Raw genomic sequence first — 19,508 nt, 5'->3', positions numbered from 1 at the left:
AGGGAAAATTACTTTATCAAGAACCTGCCTGTGCATCATTTGTTAATTGCTTCCAAAGCTCTAGTTCACTGGACATAGACTCAGCTTATTGCATATGATTTTTCCATTTATAAATCAGAAACCCTTTTTCAAAACTTATTTCTTAGAATCAGGTAAGCTGAGTAGTGACTCATTCTTTCAGCAACGGTTAAAATTAAACCCTGAAAAAATAATTTTCATCTTTGCTTTATGCAATGAGATACATTACACTTTCATGCACATGCACTGTAGCTGAAGTGAAACACTAGAAAACCAGTGTGTATCAATTTAGTTTATTTTTATTTTTATTACCCTAACAAGCATGAACAATGTACTGTAAGATAAATTCCAAATCAAAGCTATTTCTAAAATATTCATACAGTCAGCTAATTATATGTTACCCCTCCAGCAAGACATAAAAACATAATATATAGAGCCAGATTTAATTGCATTTTGTTTCTTACAGGTTTTACCTGTCACTGATTAACAAGCTTAAAAGCTATTCGATTGAATGTCAGAAGGTTCGGATATCTCAGAAGAACTAAGTTTCAGTACTGAAAAAATTATACATAGTGCCTTTAAAAAACCTTTCTGCTGAGTGTTCGCAGCAGGAGTAAAAGCACAAGAATGGATTAATTCATGACTAGCTGAAGGTTAGAAATCTGGTGGACAGAAACCCAGTGCCCATTCAAAGACAGATCTGCTGCCATCCAGATAAACTCTTTTAAGATTTCCTGAATTCTCTCTTGGTACAGTATGGCAAAACCACGAACTTTCTACTTTTCTATTCTTAGAGCAGGCAATAACCATTTATTTTTCTTTAGGCCCCCCAGGTAGAATCCTCATCATAACTGAGAACCATACTGACTCCTTCTGAAAGGAAGGAGTTAACCATGTGCACTAGAACTACAGTCATATGATGCTGGAATCAGTGTGGCTTATAGTTTAAGCTGACTTTAATAAGACACTGCAAATCTTTAGCAACCAGCAAGAGAAGTTAACTATTAAAGTTTGAATATATTGCTTACATTTATAACATACACTGCTAGCTAAATAGCACAGCTCTGCTGTTAGATGGAGATGAATAACCACAGCAGAGTACCAGAAAAGCAATATTCTTTGGTGGGGAGGCAGTTCTGTACTGCAATGCTGCATATTATTATGTCAAGTAGGCCTACAGATTTAGAAATATACATATATACTGCCACATCACTATCCACTTTTTTCGAGGTGTATGTCCTTTCAATTTATTTCTTATTATTTTATCACTTCTTTCAATTCTACTTCAGACTTCATGAAGGTCTGACATGCACACCACAGGACTCAGTCTGAAAGTACAAGCTGGCACTGTGAGACGTCCTATTCATTATGTATTTCAGCACGCTCTGAACTATTGCTGTGTTTTTTGATGATGAAAGATGTCAACTAAAGATGAAGCTACATGTTCTAACTAACTTGTTTTATTTACGACTCCAAGTTCTGTATGATAGCAGGGGGTAGCTCATATTTTTAAATTACCTTATAGTCTATTTCATACCACTTTTTACAGAACATAAATAGAAACTAACTGAATTGTTTTCAAAGAAAAACAAGTAAAACCCAGCATAAATGGGTGCCCAGTACTGACATAGTGTTATTATTCCTATGATGACATTTGGATTATTATAGTTGAATAGTCACATAATCTAAACATTAAGCTTACTTTCTTCATAGCTTCCCTTAGGCTAATTTACTTTCATTTACAGTACATAAAAACACATGAAGCACTTTATATTACCCAACCTATATAAAATGTAACTTAGTATCATAGTGCTTGAAGCTTTTCTTGGTCTATGCATACTTAAGGTTCAAGAAATATTGTGAAGATACTGTTCAGTCTTCACAGAGATGTATTGTAACATCTTGGTTAAAGAGGATCCACTGATTTTGCTGCCTACTAATCCTCATACAGGCAATCAGTAAGAAGCAAGATGAAGAAAATGATGCTAAACATTTTTATAGCAAACTACTACAAATACAATTCAACATCAGCACTAGCAAACTGAAAATCTCCATCATTCATTGGTTCATTTGATATTTATTTCTTTATTTATTCCAGGATCAACATTGGTAGCACAGTGGGTTTTTTATTCAGACTTTCTGTCAAAGGCAAATTCATTTGTATCCTGGAGAGGTTATTCTGCATGAGTCTTCACTGTCACAGTTTGATGCTTTAATGAAGGGACATTTTCAGATTCAATATCAGAGAAGGTGTTCTAATAAATTCAAAAAAACAGAATCTCTGTTGAAACAGAGGTTTGCAACTAAATTGAAAATCTATACTGAACAAAAATCACACACACGTATTTCACTTGCTGATCCATTTTCTAGATTCAGTTTTGTCTCAAACAATTAAAATGTTTTCAATAACTTAGGAATTTATTAAATTTACAATTTATAAATTTAGAGATTGAATTTGAGCAATGATAATTTGTACTTTAACTGTCCAGTGTACTTTGACAATAACACCTTTAAGATATGTCACATAGTTGTGGAGAAATGTCCGCATGCTCTATGGAAATAATGTGTAATAATAGCAGTAAATTAATCTGAATTCATATGAAGTATCAGTTAACAAAATGTATATGACAAACAATGCATCAAAATATAAAAACTAGGAATATTGTGTCAAAACTATTTTGTTTTTGTCAAGAAAACACTCATACCATGTTCAGCAAAGTGCACACTACAATGTAAGGCTGTCAATGTTTGATTAATGTTTAAACCCACTTTTATGTAATACAAAATCTCGTGAAAAAGACAGATTCAATATCTGGGTGGAAATATCAATATCAAGTCAACGGTCTTTAAGTAAATGAGTGTGGCAAACATTGTGTATTCCGACCTGCCAGAACAGTTTAGACAACATTGCATTGCATGACAATTTACTGCAATCAATCCCAATTCCTAAAAGGTAGGCAAGATTCAATGTTTGTGGTGTATAATGCCATAGTGAAGTGGGAATTTCTCTAATACTGCTTGAGTAAGAATTACTAACATTAAGGCAGCTGTAATTTGCATTTAGATAATTAGACAATCCCACAAACTGGAGGAGAAAATGTCCTGGATTAACATGTAGAGTGTTTGTGTTTAGTGTCCCTTGACTGAAATAACGTATATACATTCATAAATGACTAGTACACCTACCCAAGGTTATAAAACGAAACCATGACAGTAACAAAGTAGCTGGTGGCTCTAGCTGAAATCTGTGCTGTTCTGTTCCGCAGTGCATTTGGCTACGTCATTCTTTCCCTGGCTCACACCACTCACTCTGTCAGCTGCCATTATGCTAAAGCCTCACTGGAACACACAGACTGGCGATGTAATCGTACAGGGGAGCCGCGGGGCAGTGAAGCGTGTGCTAAATGTAATGCTGTAAGACAAATCATATCAAGCCGTGGAAGGACAAACATTTACCCATTCTTTATTTAGATGAGCATATTGCATAAATCAACGGTCGACCAAGCTAGTCTGGTGGGGGAGGGTTGGGTAGGGAGGAGGGTTGTTGAAGAAGTCCTCTTCGGGGGAACTTAATGCAGAGATACCAATATCTTTGTTCTTCCCAGACTAGAGCCAGGGCAGGCCATGTGGCACACATGGAAGTTATGTTTACCTCAGGATTAAGGACTGATAAACTAATACATCATGATCAGTTGTAGATACAGCATACGTAAAGTATACTGTGTGCTACTCATTGATGATCTTTTCATAACTGCCTCTGTCCTTCTCAGACAGGAATAAACACATATAGTCCACAGACATTAAATTCATACAGGTGGTATATATATATAATTCACGGTTACATGTATAAAACAGATGCTTTATATAAAAAGGTTATGCCATATACTGTAGATGTTACATACTACTATAGAGACTAACAGAGATCAAATAGTTTTTTCTTGCCTGTTAAAAATAATTTGCATATATTTAATAATCAAGTAATAATGTCCTTCTGACATAAATAACGAGCTTTTTCAATCCTAATGTCTCAAGATTATTATTGAAAATGTATATTTTCAGTGACATGCTAGTAGTGATAGGGTTATAGTAGTAATAGCAGAAGTGTAATACCACCTATAAACAAACTACAAAGGTGTTTAAAGTGAAATGGAGGTAATTCACGATCCATATGAATCTCTCAATACAACTCTACATGCATTATACCTGTGATACAAGCTGCGGTATATAGAAAAACCATAGTGGGGAAGTAACAACTTGTCGCATGACATCAGTTTCAAATGGTTAAATACAAGTCTTTTGATGTTGTCATCTCTTTGATGAAGGTTACAAAACTCCAGTCATTGACATATTAAAGCTAATGATACACAAACTATTGACCATTTAATGATGCATCCAGACACTTACTCACAGAGATTCTGGTGTTCCACTCCATTTATTTATTTTTTTTTTACTTTTGGACGTCACATTTCAATACTAAAACCAATCATAAGTGAAGTTTTGAAGTGATACATTCAGAGTGTACCACGCATTTCTCCGTTCAAAATATTTTTTTTTTCACTGCCGTGTCAACAGAGCCTGGTCACTTCAAAAATCATGCACTGATTTTCTCTTCTATGGGTTTATAACTTAAGATCATTTGTTGCGATAAAGGTCTCATTTGAAATTTTTACAAAACACAAAAAACATTATTATCTGAGGGTTTTTCAGATAATAGCAGATTAGCAATCAATGGTTCAACAAATGTGACTAAGACCAATAGCTAGTAGTTGAGAAGAAAGAGATCTGAAATATTACTGAAATACACTGAAATGTTAAGTATTTATTCAGAAATTGAATTTAATAACAGTGCTATTTTATTAATTCAGGAATGGCAGGACTGTTAGCTCCTTACCATATCCTCATATTATGAAGTACAGTTTAAATTTCAATAATGAGCAGCTATATATTTACACAGTGCAAGTAATAGAGTTATTTTCTCATAATTATGATCTGGCCAGATCTTCCAATGTGTACAGTATTCAGGATTAAGGTGATGTGCCATTACTAAAGCTTTACTGTCGGCTTCGGGGAATTTATACTAACCTGCATGCTTTCTAACCTTTTTTTTTAGTTTCACCCCACACCAATGTGTTAATGCATCTGTGCAAGAACTTAGTTTATAAAAAGAATGAAGCCAGATCTTGGTAAGAATAACTTATACCTTACTGGATTTATTTAACACACACTTCTGAAATTGACTTGACTTAGTGGCAGTGTATTTGGCAGGAAATGTACACCTTTCCATTGAAATTCCACTACTATCTGAATCCAGTATTGCTTTTATTATTTTTAGGTATGCCATAACTTCATTTAGTGCCTTGATCACCCATCATTGCTATTTTTTAAATTTTACAAATCAGTACAGTACCAGATAACATTTACAATATTTTTTTTAAAAGTAATATCAGACCAAATAATTGAAGTGAGTAATAATTAGGGTGAATGTAAATGCATTACAGTTCTAGTAAACAGGGATGAGGTTTGCCAAGAGCTGTTCTGTCTGAGTTCATCCTTAATTCTGTTATACTGGCATCACATTTAAAACTCACCCTTTGGCCACAAGCCTTTGTACATCACTTTCTCAGGCTGATTCAAACCAGTGTAGTTGTGTGACACAGCCAACAATGCTTGTCAGAAAACACCTATCCCAGGCCTTGCCCCCAGAAATGGGTCATGTTAGGAGTCAGCACCATTCTAAGCAATAGTGGACATTTCTAAAATAACAACAAATAACAATTTATTGCAATTGCCCTCACAAGATTAATAAAGTATCTATCCAGCTACCTATTTATAAACATTGCCATGGATGATATAATCCCTGGGGTGGTAACTTTTGCAACGTTTTCTCTTACTGTTTGGAGTTTCAGAACCAATTTCAGAGCCAGTTTCAGAAAGGTTCTCTTGCTTGTGTTTGCAACCATATGTTCGATTTATCTTGGTGCATTTTTCTTAATCTGGATTATTGCTTCAGACCTGTTCACTGAGGGAGTCCCTGCTAGGAATGCTCTCACACTCCTTTGCGCAGGCAAAGCCTTCTACCACATTAATGTCTCAATCCTTTTGTGGGGACAGGATATCATGGCATAACCTGGAAGAGGTGTTAGTGGAGCCAGCAGGGGGCACTCACCCTGCGGTCCATGTGGGTCCTAATGCCCCAGTATAGTGACGGGGACACTATACTGTAAACAGGCGCCGTCCTTCGGATGAGACGTAAAACCGAGGTCCTGACTCTCTGTGGTCATTAAAAATCCCAGGGCATTTCTCGAAAAGAGTAGGGGTGTAACCCCGGCGTCCTGGCCAAATTTTCCCATTGGCCCTTACCAATCATGGCCTCCTAATAATCCCCCTCTATGAATTGGTTTCATTACTCTGCTCTCCTCCCCACTGATAGCTGATGTGTGGTGAGCGTTCTGGCGCACTATGGTTGCCGTCGCATCATCCAGGTGGATGCTGCACATTGGTGGTGGTGGAGGGGAGTCCCCATTACCTGTAAAGCGCTTTGAGTGGAGTGTCCAGAAAAGCGCTATATAAGTGTAAGCAATTATTATTATTATTATTATTATTATTATTATTATTATTATTATTATTATTATTATAACAGGAGCATGCAGAGCAGATGATTTGGGGGTGTTGACAAGGGGGTTTCTATAGGTGGTGACTTCTTGCCATATATGACTACAACCTTCAAGGTGCACTAGAGTGGTTGTCAAGTGTGAAGGATCAAGTCATGGTTCTCTCCTGGAAAATAGTGGATTGCTTTCTTCAGGTGAAGGTGGATTCCTTAACTTTACTGTAGAAGTCCAAGTATCTTGTAGTGTTGTTCACAAGTGATGGTTGAGGGGAGCACAAGGTTGGTCAGTGAATTGGTGCAGCATCTGTTATACTGAGGACTGTACTGTTGTACTGTCAGTCCTTTTTTGTGAAGTGAGAGTTAACTTCTCAGACAGTGTTCTCCGTCTATGAAATTTACATTCCTATCCTTCCTGTATTTCCTATCCTGTAGTCATGATAAAACTTTGATTATAGAATGGAAAGGCAAGGTCAGAAGGAGTTTAGGGATCTGGAAGAGTCTCGGAATCTCAGAGTTCTTGCAAGTAATTTCAGGACTGCTATTCTCACTTAATTCAGGCTAGACCACAAATCTCATCAGTCAAGATCTTGCTTTTATCTTTATGTCTCTGGTTATAGTTTTCAAACATAGCACAGAAAAAAGAATTCCATGTTACTACTGATCTTTCATATTTGTCATTTTTATGGCAAGACATGTTTTAAAGTATGCAAAGATTCACTGCCTGATGCTGTAATCATAAGTATTCCCTATCTCATAACTTCTTATCTCAAAAGAGTTTTTCCAAGTTTTTCTTTAATTGTATCTTTTGCTTCACAGATTAGAGACTGAACAAATAGTGATTTACTCAATTTCCAGTGTTTTAATCCCAAGATGCTATGAATTCTCGTTAGCAGTAAAGGCACGACTGGCAACACAGTTTTTTTCCCTCTGGTATGCGAGAAAAAAGGATTAAATTAGGAGAACTTTGTTTATAGTTATCATTACCTTCTCTGCGGCTTTAATTTAACTACAATTACAATTCATTATTAATGCAAGGCTTAGTATGTGCATCACGGACACAAGTCCCTTACAACGCTAATCATTCCTTCGACTAACTAAATAACAGAGAGAATTGCCGAAGCGCAAAGATTTAAAAAAAAAAGAAAAAAGTTAGCATTCAAGAGGTTAATCCAGTTCTAATCTTAATGAAATCCATTACATTTTCTCTCTTTTTAAGTTCTACATTAATTGCTTTCTTTTTAATATTGTGCATGAAAACCTCCCAGAGGCTCTTTCTCAATGTGTGGTTTAGCTGAATCTTTTTCTGTGTCACCACAGTTTGGGAGAGAGCACAGGGTGCTGTGAGGGAAATTGGCAGTGATTGACAGCCATCACAGCCCCAGCAGCTCAAGACTGGGCTCACAAAGGACAATCTTGTCCCCATTTCTTTATAAGTTTCTTCCTAAGAATTATGAATAATTATTTACTCAGCAGAGATATTATTTTATGCACACACTACCACTTTACAGGTACTGCAGCCTTTAAATTGGAGAAAAAAAACTGTAATAATTTTTAAAGGTGGATTACCAATTAAAATGGTGCAATAAAATCATTGTTATGGTGAATGCAGAAATATACAAAACCAGTGCTAAGTGTGGTACTGGTAGGAGCACAATATTAAAACATGAAATCATGAATATGCAATTCACTACTTCATCTTATACACTACATTTCATTTATACAAAAAATAATATACACTTTATTTTGTTATTTGGTTGTGCAATAGGGTAATGATATGTCTAGAGATAATCTGAAGTTCAATATCAAGCAGACCATTAGTTTTCTGTAATCAACACAGACCATCCTGTCTGTGTTGCAGAAACTGCAGATGTTTTTCCATCAAATATAAGCAGTTTCCAGGACACGGTTTGTAACAGATTTCCCCAAATTACAGTGTTAATGTGTTACAACATGTATAAACCGTATCATCATCATTTGCTTATATCAGAATGTTGTTTGGAATATCTAGTCAACGATGCTTTGATACAATAGTTTTAATTGGAGCATAGGTAGGTCTGAAGTAGAAATCTATTATTGTGCATATACAATAATAATGTCTGTCATCAAGCAAGTTTTTGTGTTTAAGCTAAAAAAAGGACGAGATCCTGTAGCTCCTAGTAACCATATTAAGTAGGCGGACCAGATATCCTCTCATTTATAATTTGAAACCTTTCATATATTCTTGTGATGCCTGATTATGATTATAATAAAATAAAGAACTGTAGTGAAGGATAGGTCATGCATCAGCGCTAAGTTTCCATTTCTGTCTTGAATCCCATCAGTAACTCAAGCGCAACCCTAATCCTGCCTGTAGTAAATGAGGTCTGCAACATGTTTCATCAGCAGTCTGTAATTCAATCTACAAACTGATGCTGTACCTAGGGTCAAAAGGACATGTATTCCTTGAAGGAGTAAATCTGGGCCATATTGATTTGCTCCTCTCAGGTACAGTACTTGCTTAAGGAAACTGTCTGTTGCGTTTAAGGCATTTGTATTACAGAAGAGGAGTTTTAGAGCAAACTCTCTATTATTGCCTTTCTATTTTGCCAACTAGTGCATTTTTTCTTTTTATACAGGCACCTGACACACAGCTCTATGCAATAAATGGATAAATCTTTTTATAAGACAATAGTCTTTATCAAAGCAATTTGGTGAGGGAAAATTCTACCTGACAGCAGTCCTAATAGGAGATGACAGAGATCCATCGCAAATCACTTTAATTTTCTTCTGTTATAGCTAGCTCTATCTAGGTGGCAGTCTGGGAGCAAGGCATTATAAATTCATTTCTTTCTTGGGTCCTATTTTGTAGGCTAATATGCAATTGTCTTACAAGAACGTAATTCATTAATTCATTTTAAAAACACAACTAAGTATAAATGATAGGCATCATACTGATAGGTATGAAATTACACTACAAGGTTGTCTGTACAGTGCAAAGAGAAATACATGAGGGACACTTTTAGTTCATACATATTTATCGCTCTTTTGTAAAGGCATGTGTTGTTCTCCCATTGTCTTTAATTTCTGTTTTAAGTACACTTTAAAAGTCTTGAGACAATCCTCTCAAAGTTCGAAAAAATTATTTTGTCTCCATATTATTCTAGAATTTATTTTGCTTCCATTTGAACTCCTTCATAATCTGTCTTATGCGCACATGACCATGGGAAATCATTTTTTTTAAGTTCACATTAAATTTGTCTTTTTAGCTTATTAAACACTGAAAAGGACCTAAGAAAGAAGCTATTATTGATCCAAGTTTCTATGGCCACATATACACATACTGTATAAGTAACAAGCCTTATTTCAAACCTTCTCACGTTTACATGCACCAGGACTCAATGTTATCATCATATAATCGCTGAGAATATTATATTGACAACAGAAGGAGGAATAAACTAAAAACATAACAGTGTTTAAATGGTATTCCTGAACCTCTAAAGTCTGAAGGACTTTAGGACACTGTAGCCAACAACAATCAAGAACCATTGACTATTTAGTGTCTAAATGCTCTTTAGGCATCTATCCTGGGAAGGACTTTTGCTTTTGCAAAAGTGAGCTTCAGTTAAGCATAAAGTCAATGGTTTCAAATGAGAAGTCCAGTATTAAGAGCCTAACTGGAATTACAATATGCTGAATTGCTTCCGACAATCTCATAATGATAATCTGTTGGCTTTCATTGGCACAACTAAGGGACTAACTTCCTTTCTTCGTGCTTTCTTGTTCATACAAGTATTTTACAGTTCCTATTTGTAAGACAAAGCATTTTCCTAAAATAAAACTTAGGAAAACATAAATTAAACTTCCAAAAACCCCTAATCATCAATGATGATTCACATAAATATTCTTTCTCCACAGAACATGTCCCTTACATATACTGGGGGGACTAATGTACACCTACTGCACCTTGACATGTATGTTTTGGGACTGCTCATAAAATTTTAAATAAATTTCCTTTCCTTTGTCAATTATTTTAAACAAGGATATTCCTTGCCCTCACCTAATACTCTTGCTAAATGACAACTTCCATCTTGGTCTTTCAAATTCAACAGGAACAGAGCTCCCTATTGCTTGGCTCAGTGGTGCTAAGGCAGGGACACTGGAGGGTTACAATGCTGCTGTGTTCAAATCCTTTTTGCATGCAACATCCAATGTACTGTAGCTATTTGTATCTTAACAGACCTTTGGTGTAAACTTTGAGGGAGGATGGGAACATATGGGGCAAAATGTTAATAATAATAATAATAATTAAATGTTGCATTGTTTTGTTCTGTTTCTTGCAAACTTTTAAGTTAGTTTATATAAAAAGAAAAGCTTGGTTATTTAACTTAAAATTATTTTGTTCAAATGAGTATCTCTTGGCTATTTCTAGTAGAAATGCTACTTTCACTGAAAAGCTTCTTGCACTGAACACACAATATTTTTCTACACAGCAGGTTCCCGACAGTGATGGCTTAGACATCATATTTTCACTGTGAAAGAAAAAAAACAAGTCTGTAAAGTGAAGAAGTGCATTCACTCAATTTAGAAAACCTGCATTTTGTTAAATCAACCAATCTCATAACTGGTTGTTTTTTTTTTGTTATAATTTAATTTCTTTACAGATGGCTTCATATGTTGTGATTGAAACAGTGCTTGGCGTGATTGAAATGATTCATCTTTTTAGCTGCTGAACTGCTGACATTGTAGCATTAACCAGCTGAGATATTTTCCAGCAGTTTCCTTCAGTAAGCTGAAAATACGTTTGTTACGTAGTTATTATCAAAACATAAAGAGAATAAGAAAAGCTACAATCGACAATTTGTCACATGTAAGCCTTTTCTCACAGCCTGAATATGTGGGTGCTCTAATTCAAAATCAACACTTGCCTTAATTGAACACAAAATTGAGTGGAACTCAATTCATGTCTACACAAATCACAGTTCAGGGATAAAACAACAGGGTTTGCGGTGAATCACAGCATTTTGGAGCCGTTTTGACTTTGCAGTGGAGTTTATAAAAAGCAATCTATTATTATGGGATAATTTCAGAAAATGTAGGTGGATCACCACAGAGACTACCAGACAATAAAGGCAAGCAATTAAATTTAGCACATAAATAGGATACTGTTTAAATCTGTATAAAAGAAAACATTCTTAAGTAGATGTACTGCAGGAGAGTTGCATAATATAATTTCTAAGCCAATGTACCTATTAACAAATGCATTATTATTTCTCTTTAGAGAGTTAAAAAAAGAAACGAGACATTGTTTGGTGTCTCACAAGAAATGACTGACACTTGAACCCAGAGAAAACAAATCTTGTTTTTTTTGCCAGGGTTTCATACCTGTGCTTTGTTTTCCCCTTACTTTGAAAAGCACCTCTTGACAATAAAGAATGAGTAATACAGTTCTCAAGATCAAACTAGGAATCGTTACTGTTGCTCTGTAAACTTGATAGCGCTCAAATAATGTTTTAAATCTTTTTGATTTGGAAAGAAAAAATGCTGTAATTTCCCAGAAAAGATCTGTGAAAAAACATTTAAAATGGCACATCAGGTAATGTATTCACTGCATGGCTGTCATTCTTGCAACATAATAGACTGTGATTAAGCCTTTCCTTTCCTGAACTGCGTTACCATTGCTGAGGTGACTCTACAAGATATGAATATATTGTGAAGGATTTTAGACTATATTCATCTGTTGTGTTTGTAAGTACAAAAAAGTGAGGATGCCTTTGTAGAAATGAATAATGACGGGACTCCAAGGGCTGATAGCATTTTATCAGCTGTTTGCACTTTTCACATCAACTGGTTTGAATTGTTTTTAAATGGAGAGACATGTATTGAAGAGGTTGTGTACTAAAAATACATGAACCACACCAATCAATATTAACAATAGTGGGAAATGTGAAAGCCTGTTTGATAATATTTAACATTGTCATGGTAAAACATTTGTACATTTTAGGTTTTCAATTAGGTAAAACTAAGAAAGAAATTTGTTTTTGTTTGAATACTGTTTCCACTGTCTATGTAAAGCTCAAACAAATTATCACTGGATTTAAAACAGTGGCAGCTGTATGGTCAATCACTTTGCAATATTTATAAGAAACTGGTAGAGTTTTTTACAAGGTTCTTTCTACACATAAATACAAAACAGTAGTTTTAATTAGGCTAACAAAATTCATATGTCCAGCATACCTATTAGTGTGAAGGCTCTTTTTTGATGTACATGTACAACTTTTCAAGTTGAATTTTGATATATTTTTTAAGCGGACCTCAAATACACCACAATATAAAAAATGATTAGACATACAGTAAAACAATTGCAATACAAGTCTTAATGGTTCCATAAATGGAAAACCATAAAGAAGGTACAGCATATTAGGCTTGGATTTAATTACAGAATATCTTCATTATTATAAACAGAAGCAGTAGTAGAATTAATAAATAACTGATCTACACATAAGATAAAAGGCCTGTGCTGAATATATGCTGTGTAATCACATACTAATTAATGTATTAAAATACTTGATGTATAAATGCCAAGAAAAAATATAAATAATGTTTTCAACTCATCGTTTTGGCAAGACATTACAAAACTGGATGTACAGTATATAGCTAGCAACTGAAAGTCCATGGACTTACCTCAGGAGGTTTGGAGACCTAGACAAGTTCATATCTTGGACTAGCATCAGCAATGAAACAACAGCAACACCATGTACTGTACTTCCAATTCTAGACAACTGTTCTGTTTTTGCTATTTTAGAGCCTGTGTTTGTATTATTTACACCAAGGGGGAAAAAGAGCTATACTGAGTAGAGAACATGCTTTAGAGGTCAAAGCTATTTCCCATCAGAGCAAAGGACCTCTCTGGGTCATGAGGTTAAAGCTATTTATTTAGTTTTTAATCCCTGACTTCTGGTTTGCTGCTCTACAGAAAAGACAAAGGAAACATTAAGTTTGTTAACAGCCTGGGGCAGAGTTCTTTTTTTGATATGTTCTTGAAAATATCAGTCCCCTTAAATAGAATTTATTGTGGGTCAAGATTAGATAGCTATGATCTGAAGGTTGAGAAGATCAAATTACTACCAAATAAATGACATTATGGAAAATAAAGACAAAAAAAAATACATTCATAAAGTGTAGACAAATAGCTACCGCAAGGGAGGAGGCAGAGGCTCGTACAGTAATCACACGTGATGGTCATTGTGTAAACATAATGTTGACATATAGTACTCTTGTGCAAATTCACCATTTTCCTTCATGTATTATACTGTTATGTGAACTCTGGGTAAATAATGTATTGAAGTACTTATTGCTCACAGTCCTGGTATGAAGTGATAGGGGTGAGTCATTATGTAAGCACATCTTTGTAAACTATATGTAAAAGTATTTACATCTATTTTACTAAGGCTAATGTTGTTTTCAGATAAATGCAGACATAGTAACTGACCCGCTTTGGAGTACTCACATGCCATGAACTTTACTGACCTAATCTTATTTATAATGCCACTTTTGTTTATTTCACCAAACATATCTACAATCTGATTTAATTGTGTTCAGTCTCTGGCATCACCTTCATTTACGTCACGAAAGCCACAATGTCCAGAATGTCACTCGGTGCAGTCAAGTTCATATTGCAGCTGCATGTTCATTTCATTTATTTGATAAAGCTGATGTACAGACAGACTACAAAATGTGGCTCTGCAAGGCGTTAAGAACCTGTAACGGTTCTTCACTACAGCATTCATATCTACCTGTCTGCATTCTCCTGTCTGGAATTATACTTTCCTTTAACTTTTTGATGTAAAACCCTACTTACAAATAGGTCTTTTTTATTCGCTTAAGAAACATTTACCCTCAATTTCACAACACTGTCAGTTTGTGACACTTCACACTCTTCCACATCACCACAACAGATCTCCTAAGAACTACAAATGAAAGTGCTTAGCTGTGTAAGGCGTGACTTTCTGTCATTATATTGCCAAAAGTCATGTTAAGAAAATCCAATTACATATAATCACTTATTAAGAATTCCTCATAACTACTTGTATGAAATGCTTTTTTGGAATTAGAATAATTTTTCATTTGTTGGTTTTTCGTGTGATGTAAAAGTTTTCGTCTACTTGTCCCAAGAGTGGGAAATGACCCATTTCTTGAAGGTAAATTCAATGAAGGTAAAAATGATTGCCTTTGGCATCCCCCTAAAGCCCTTCCCGTTTCAAATCTACGTCACAGTGTTTCTCAAGCTTATTGTACACTAATTAGTGGAGCTGGTCTGCTACTTGATATGAATCAATTATATTCCCAATGTTTACCCTACACAAACACAGTCCATATATTTACATTGTGCTACCGCTTTAGGGACAGGGACGCAGGGGAATATAATTGTTTTAAAATCTCATTCAGTGTTGGATGTAACAATGGAATACAACCATTGAGATCAAAGAATCCTATGAGTGTCAGGCATCAAACACAAACACAACGTCTACTCCAATAAAAAGAATCTTGTCTTTGTCACGATTGTAGTCCCTCCCCCTTAGGGGTGCTCTGGTGCTTTCACTTCCGACTTGATTTTGTGTACCTGCCCCCTGTTTCAGCCTCCTATCCAGCCCACCTTAAAAGCCAGATGCTCACTCTGTTCCGGGCTCTGTTTGGTTCCTGTGCCTGGCGAGTCTGGGACCTGTAGCGCCTGGTCCCGTTCCCCCCTTGTTCCCCCCGACCCTCCACCAGATCCAGCTCCAATTTTTAATCCTGTTTGTCTTCGTCTCTGATGGACCGCCCGGCTCTGGACATTTGCCTCATCTTGGAATTCCCTTTTGGACAGCTTGCCTTGGATTCACCCCCCAGAACATCTGCGCACCTTGGACACGCCCTCTGCGTTCATTCCCAACTCCTGCATGCTTTTTTCCCCTGTTTTTTCCTCACTCTACCCCGGATTGTGTCGCCTGCATAGGGTCTGGAAAGAACGCTTTCGTTACAATCTTGAGGCTAATAATTCAATTCTCCAGCTTCACCAGCAACAGAAAAAAGGGCATATTTGACCTGATCAATAACAACTGCCAACAAGGACTGAAATGTGTGACAGCTAACATTTCCAACTGATTTATCTTCAGTAAAAGCAACAGACAAAAGGAGTTTAGGAGCTCATCTGACTGGTAGCATTACTCACAGTTTAAAATGGCATAAATATTTCATCACTGCTGAGGATTTTACAGCATCTTGTTACAAAAGGGCCAGTTCAGACTCAAGCAATAGAGATGAATAGCTGGTGCAAGTAGGTCTGTGGTGAAGAATGACTGTAATAAATGCCATTAATTTAGATTCATAGAAAAGCTGATAAGAAAAAAAGTGCCACTGGAGAGAGTCCACTATGTGAATAAGATAGAACTCCTACTCCACAAGGTTCTCAACAGTCAGACCACCATCACTTTTGATGTTCTCTTCTCGTAATACATCTCTTAACACTGACATAGAGGTTATCACGTATATAGTAGCACAGGCTTTGAGGGTTCTTGTATTTTCCAGATGTGCTCTAACTGAGCATCAGTGTGACATTTCTTTCCTTGAGGGGCAATTTTCCAGGGTGCTGAGTAATAACATCTGGCAATTTGCATCCCTTTTATGGGCATATGTCTTCACATAGTAATGTTAAATAGAAGTGAAAATAGAAGGCAGGGGGATGAGGTTGTCTTCATCTGATCCCCTATTATTTGATCTACCACATTTACCCCAATGGAGACCAGCAAGGAGTGGATATGCATGCATTAAGTTACACGCTTAATGACAACAAACAACACAACAAGATGGCAGTGAGCTTAGTCTAGTTATATCAAGTAGGTCATAATGACAAAAAATAATATGATATAAAATATGCGATATAAAATATATCACCACTGATATGGAGCATTTTATTTCCGTAATATCTTCACTCCTTTCACATATCACAACAGTGAAAAGCAAGTAAAAGCATATTAACAAATTATTTAAAATACAGTCAGGATCCAGCTTCCATGGAAACCAGAAACTAGATTACCTTGGATGTAAAAACCATAACATTCCCTGGTTCTGCATGAACACTGATAGCCAAAACATGTCTGAATACATTAAAATATAGATGCATATTAAAATTGAGTTGAGTAGCGCTAATTCAATAAGAATATCCACAGCTTTGAACAGGCAGTCCACAGATATGAAAAAAAGTCTGCAAAAATCTATTTTTTGGCAAATCTACAAGGTCTGTCAGAATATGTGAGGAAAGATAAAAAGCAATTAAAAAAACAACACATTTGGACTTATGTCTACTCTCACTGGAGAAAATATCATCAAACCCCTCAATCAAATGGATAGATTCTTTCAAACAGCAGGCAATGGCCTGGGTTAGACAGATCAACCTCCAGATCTCAATCTTATTGCTAAAGGATGGAATCAGTGTGATGTACAGTACAGTTCAGTCCCACAAACCATTAACCTCATTGCAGCCTCAGATGGAAGCTGTATTGGGGCTTAAATATTTTGAAACCATGAAGCAGACTTGCAGTGTCCTTTTCAATCTATTTTAGCTGATCAGAGAGGTCCAGGTCATTATTGTTCATTGTGGGATTCCATGTGTATTAGAAATTAGATGTGTAACATCTGCGTTTAGACTTTTTATATCGGTCTCACTGTAGTCCAGCACAATTCAGATACAAAACGCTAACTTATTTAAGCATTTATTTATTTGTTGTATGATCTGTGTCATCTGTGTCTAGGGTGTTTGTCATACTTTTTAAAGAATGAAAATCTCACTTTTCTCTCAAGTACTAAAATAAATTGTGATTTCTGTTGGGTTTTAGTATTAAACTCAATTTATATATTTTTCATTTAAAGCATTTTGGGAAGCAGTGATAAGTACAACTCAACAGTATATTGACATAATCAACATTTTATGACAAAACAACTTTTTTTCCCTCTTTGTGGTTACAGTTAGCAAATAAATTAAATGAAATCCATATGAACTATATTTTCACATGTGTTTTCATCTTAAAACATATTTGCTTAAAAAAGGCAAGATTAAATGTGTGTATCAGGACACATTAAACGTTACTGACCCTGGATTGAAATGACAATTTACAACTCCAGTTACACATTTACTTTGAAACTATGCCCCCCTGACCACCAAGACCTACTGTAGGATATAAACTCCTTAAATTCTTTATGTTACAAAAATCCAAGAAAGATCCTCTCTTTCCTCCCAAGTTAAAATTTCAGTTTTTAATATGGTCTTAACTTATGGAAGCACACAGTATAAATAAATAACTTACATTGTTCCCTAATTTATTTCTTATAAATTATAAATGGAACACATTACATATAAACATGCAAGACTACTGTGTGCAGTTCACTTTGAGTACATACTGTAACTGTTCTGCGGGCTGTGTCTGCCTATTCCTGCGTATTTATTTGATTTACTTGTAAACACCCCATTCATCAAAATGTGAATAACATATATCCTCTTCGAAGAATGCACAAAACACACGCGAAACCGAAATTCTATGGGAATAAATGTATCCGTAATGCATTCAGAAAGTAAACAGACATTTTGCACAGTACCGGAATTAGAGAACACACGGAGGGTTTTAAAATATCGTCAAATTGGAAGGACACCACGCCAGTGAAAAAGCCTTTCCTTCATTTTGCCATTTACTTACGACAGAGTTCTTCATGGTTGATTTCACCGTAAAGCCTTCAGTCTTCAACTGACTTTTTTCTTTAGAGGCTTCTAAAGTTCTCATTTTTGTGCTCATGGACTGCGGCAATGTAGTTTCAACTAAAAGGCACACGGAACTTTAGTACTAAAAATGTGTTGTTGTTTTTTTCGTCCAGCACCAGAAACAATGTTTCCCGTTGGGTTACCGTGTAGACGCGTTCTCGGTTGCTATAGAGACGACGTAAGACAGATGTTCTCAGTTGCTATAGAGATACAGATAGACGCTGGCTCAGTCGCCATGGGCACTTTCCGGCAACAAATGAATGTATCTGTCTGGATTGTATTTACGTTTTTTTATTTATTAATTTTACAAAGTCTTATTATACTACTCCTCGGTGCGTTACCATCTTTCTGACCTGTTGTACTGTTTTAAAACCATTAGTACTACAAATTGTTGTCCCTCTCCCTTAATATGTACGCCGGAGTTGGAAATGCTTCTGGAGTTTTGTTAGGAAGGGAAATGCAATTAATTAAATGCGAAATTATTGTTATTGTTATTACTATTAAAATTATTTCATGATTAATTTGATTGTTTAACCTTTTCAACTATGTCTGTCAATACAGACGTTATTTTAGCACTTCGGTAATTAATAATTTTAGATTGGCATGCACAAAAAAGGCAAGAATTTTTTTTACATTAACACATGGCATACAGTAATCTGTACAATAAAGCCTTAGGGGCAGAAAACTGAGTAAGATCATTTCACGCTGGATCACTTTAGTCATAGCTACCGTATTTTGTTCTCATAGTGACCAGGCTGCCAAAATGATAAAATCCAAACTTTCTATAAAGCTGTGTATACCCAGCTACTGGTATTTTTTTTACATTTGCCAGCAAGTCTTCTTGCAGATGGACTGTTCTATGACATAGGGTGTCATCCCCAGAAATTCTTCCGAGCTCCAGAGACCAATTTAACAACATGGACTGCATGTGGGTTCCCCACTCACTGGGGCTTACCCCAGAGGTCTGAACCCGTTTCTGGGGGGTATTGTTCCAACTGGAGTTGCCAATTAAACAATTAACTTAACGACTTCCTGAATTAGACATATTGGATTCTTAGGGTCTTTTATAATTAATTATATAAGGCATTCACTTAATTTAAGGTACAGTTACCT

At 35.8% G+C, this 19,508-nt stretch overlaps 1 protein-coding gene and 1 long non-coding RNA gene across 3 annotated transcripts in view; one reads left to right on the top strand and one right to left on the bottom strand.

The window, feature by feature from the left end:
• The window catches only part of pacrg (PARK2 co-regulated), a 106,756-nt gene extending 88,186 nt beyond the window's left edge, over positions 1–18,570 (bottom strand). Inside the window, exon 1 of one of the 2 annotated variants that reach the window (XM_088602995.1) lies at positions 18,334–18,570. In XM_088602995.1, coding sequence (XP_088459121.1) covers positions 18,334–18,429 — 96 coding nt within the window. In that variant the 5' untranslated portion in view covers positions 18,430–18,570. The remainder of the gene's footprint in view (positions 1–18,333) is intronic. The other variant, XM_088602996.1, reaches the window with a different exon arrangement.
• Positions 1–19,508, top strand: part of LOC148649827 (uncharacterized) — a 41,001-nt gene that overhangs the window by 19,938 nt on the left and 1,555 nt on the right. The window lies entirely within an intron of this gene.

This window comes from Lepisosteus platostomus, chromosome 13, assembly GCF_059453375.1.
Source record: "Lepisosteus platostomus isolate fLepPlt1 chromosome 13, fLepPlt1.hap1, whole genome shotgun sequence".
Classification (NCBI taxonomy): domain Eukaryota; kingdom Metazoa; phylum Chordata; class Actinopteri; order Semionotiformes; family Lepisosteidae; genus Lepisosteus; species Lepisosteus platostomus.
This window is presented reverse-complemented; position numbering and strand designations above follow the sequence as displayed.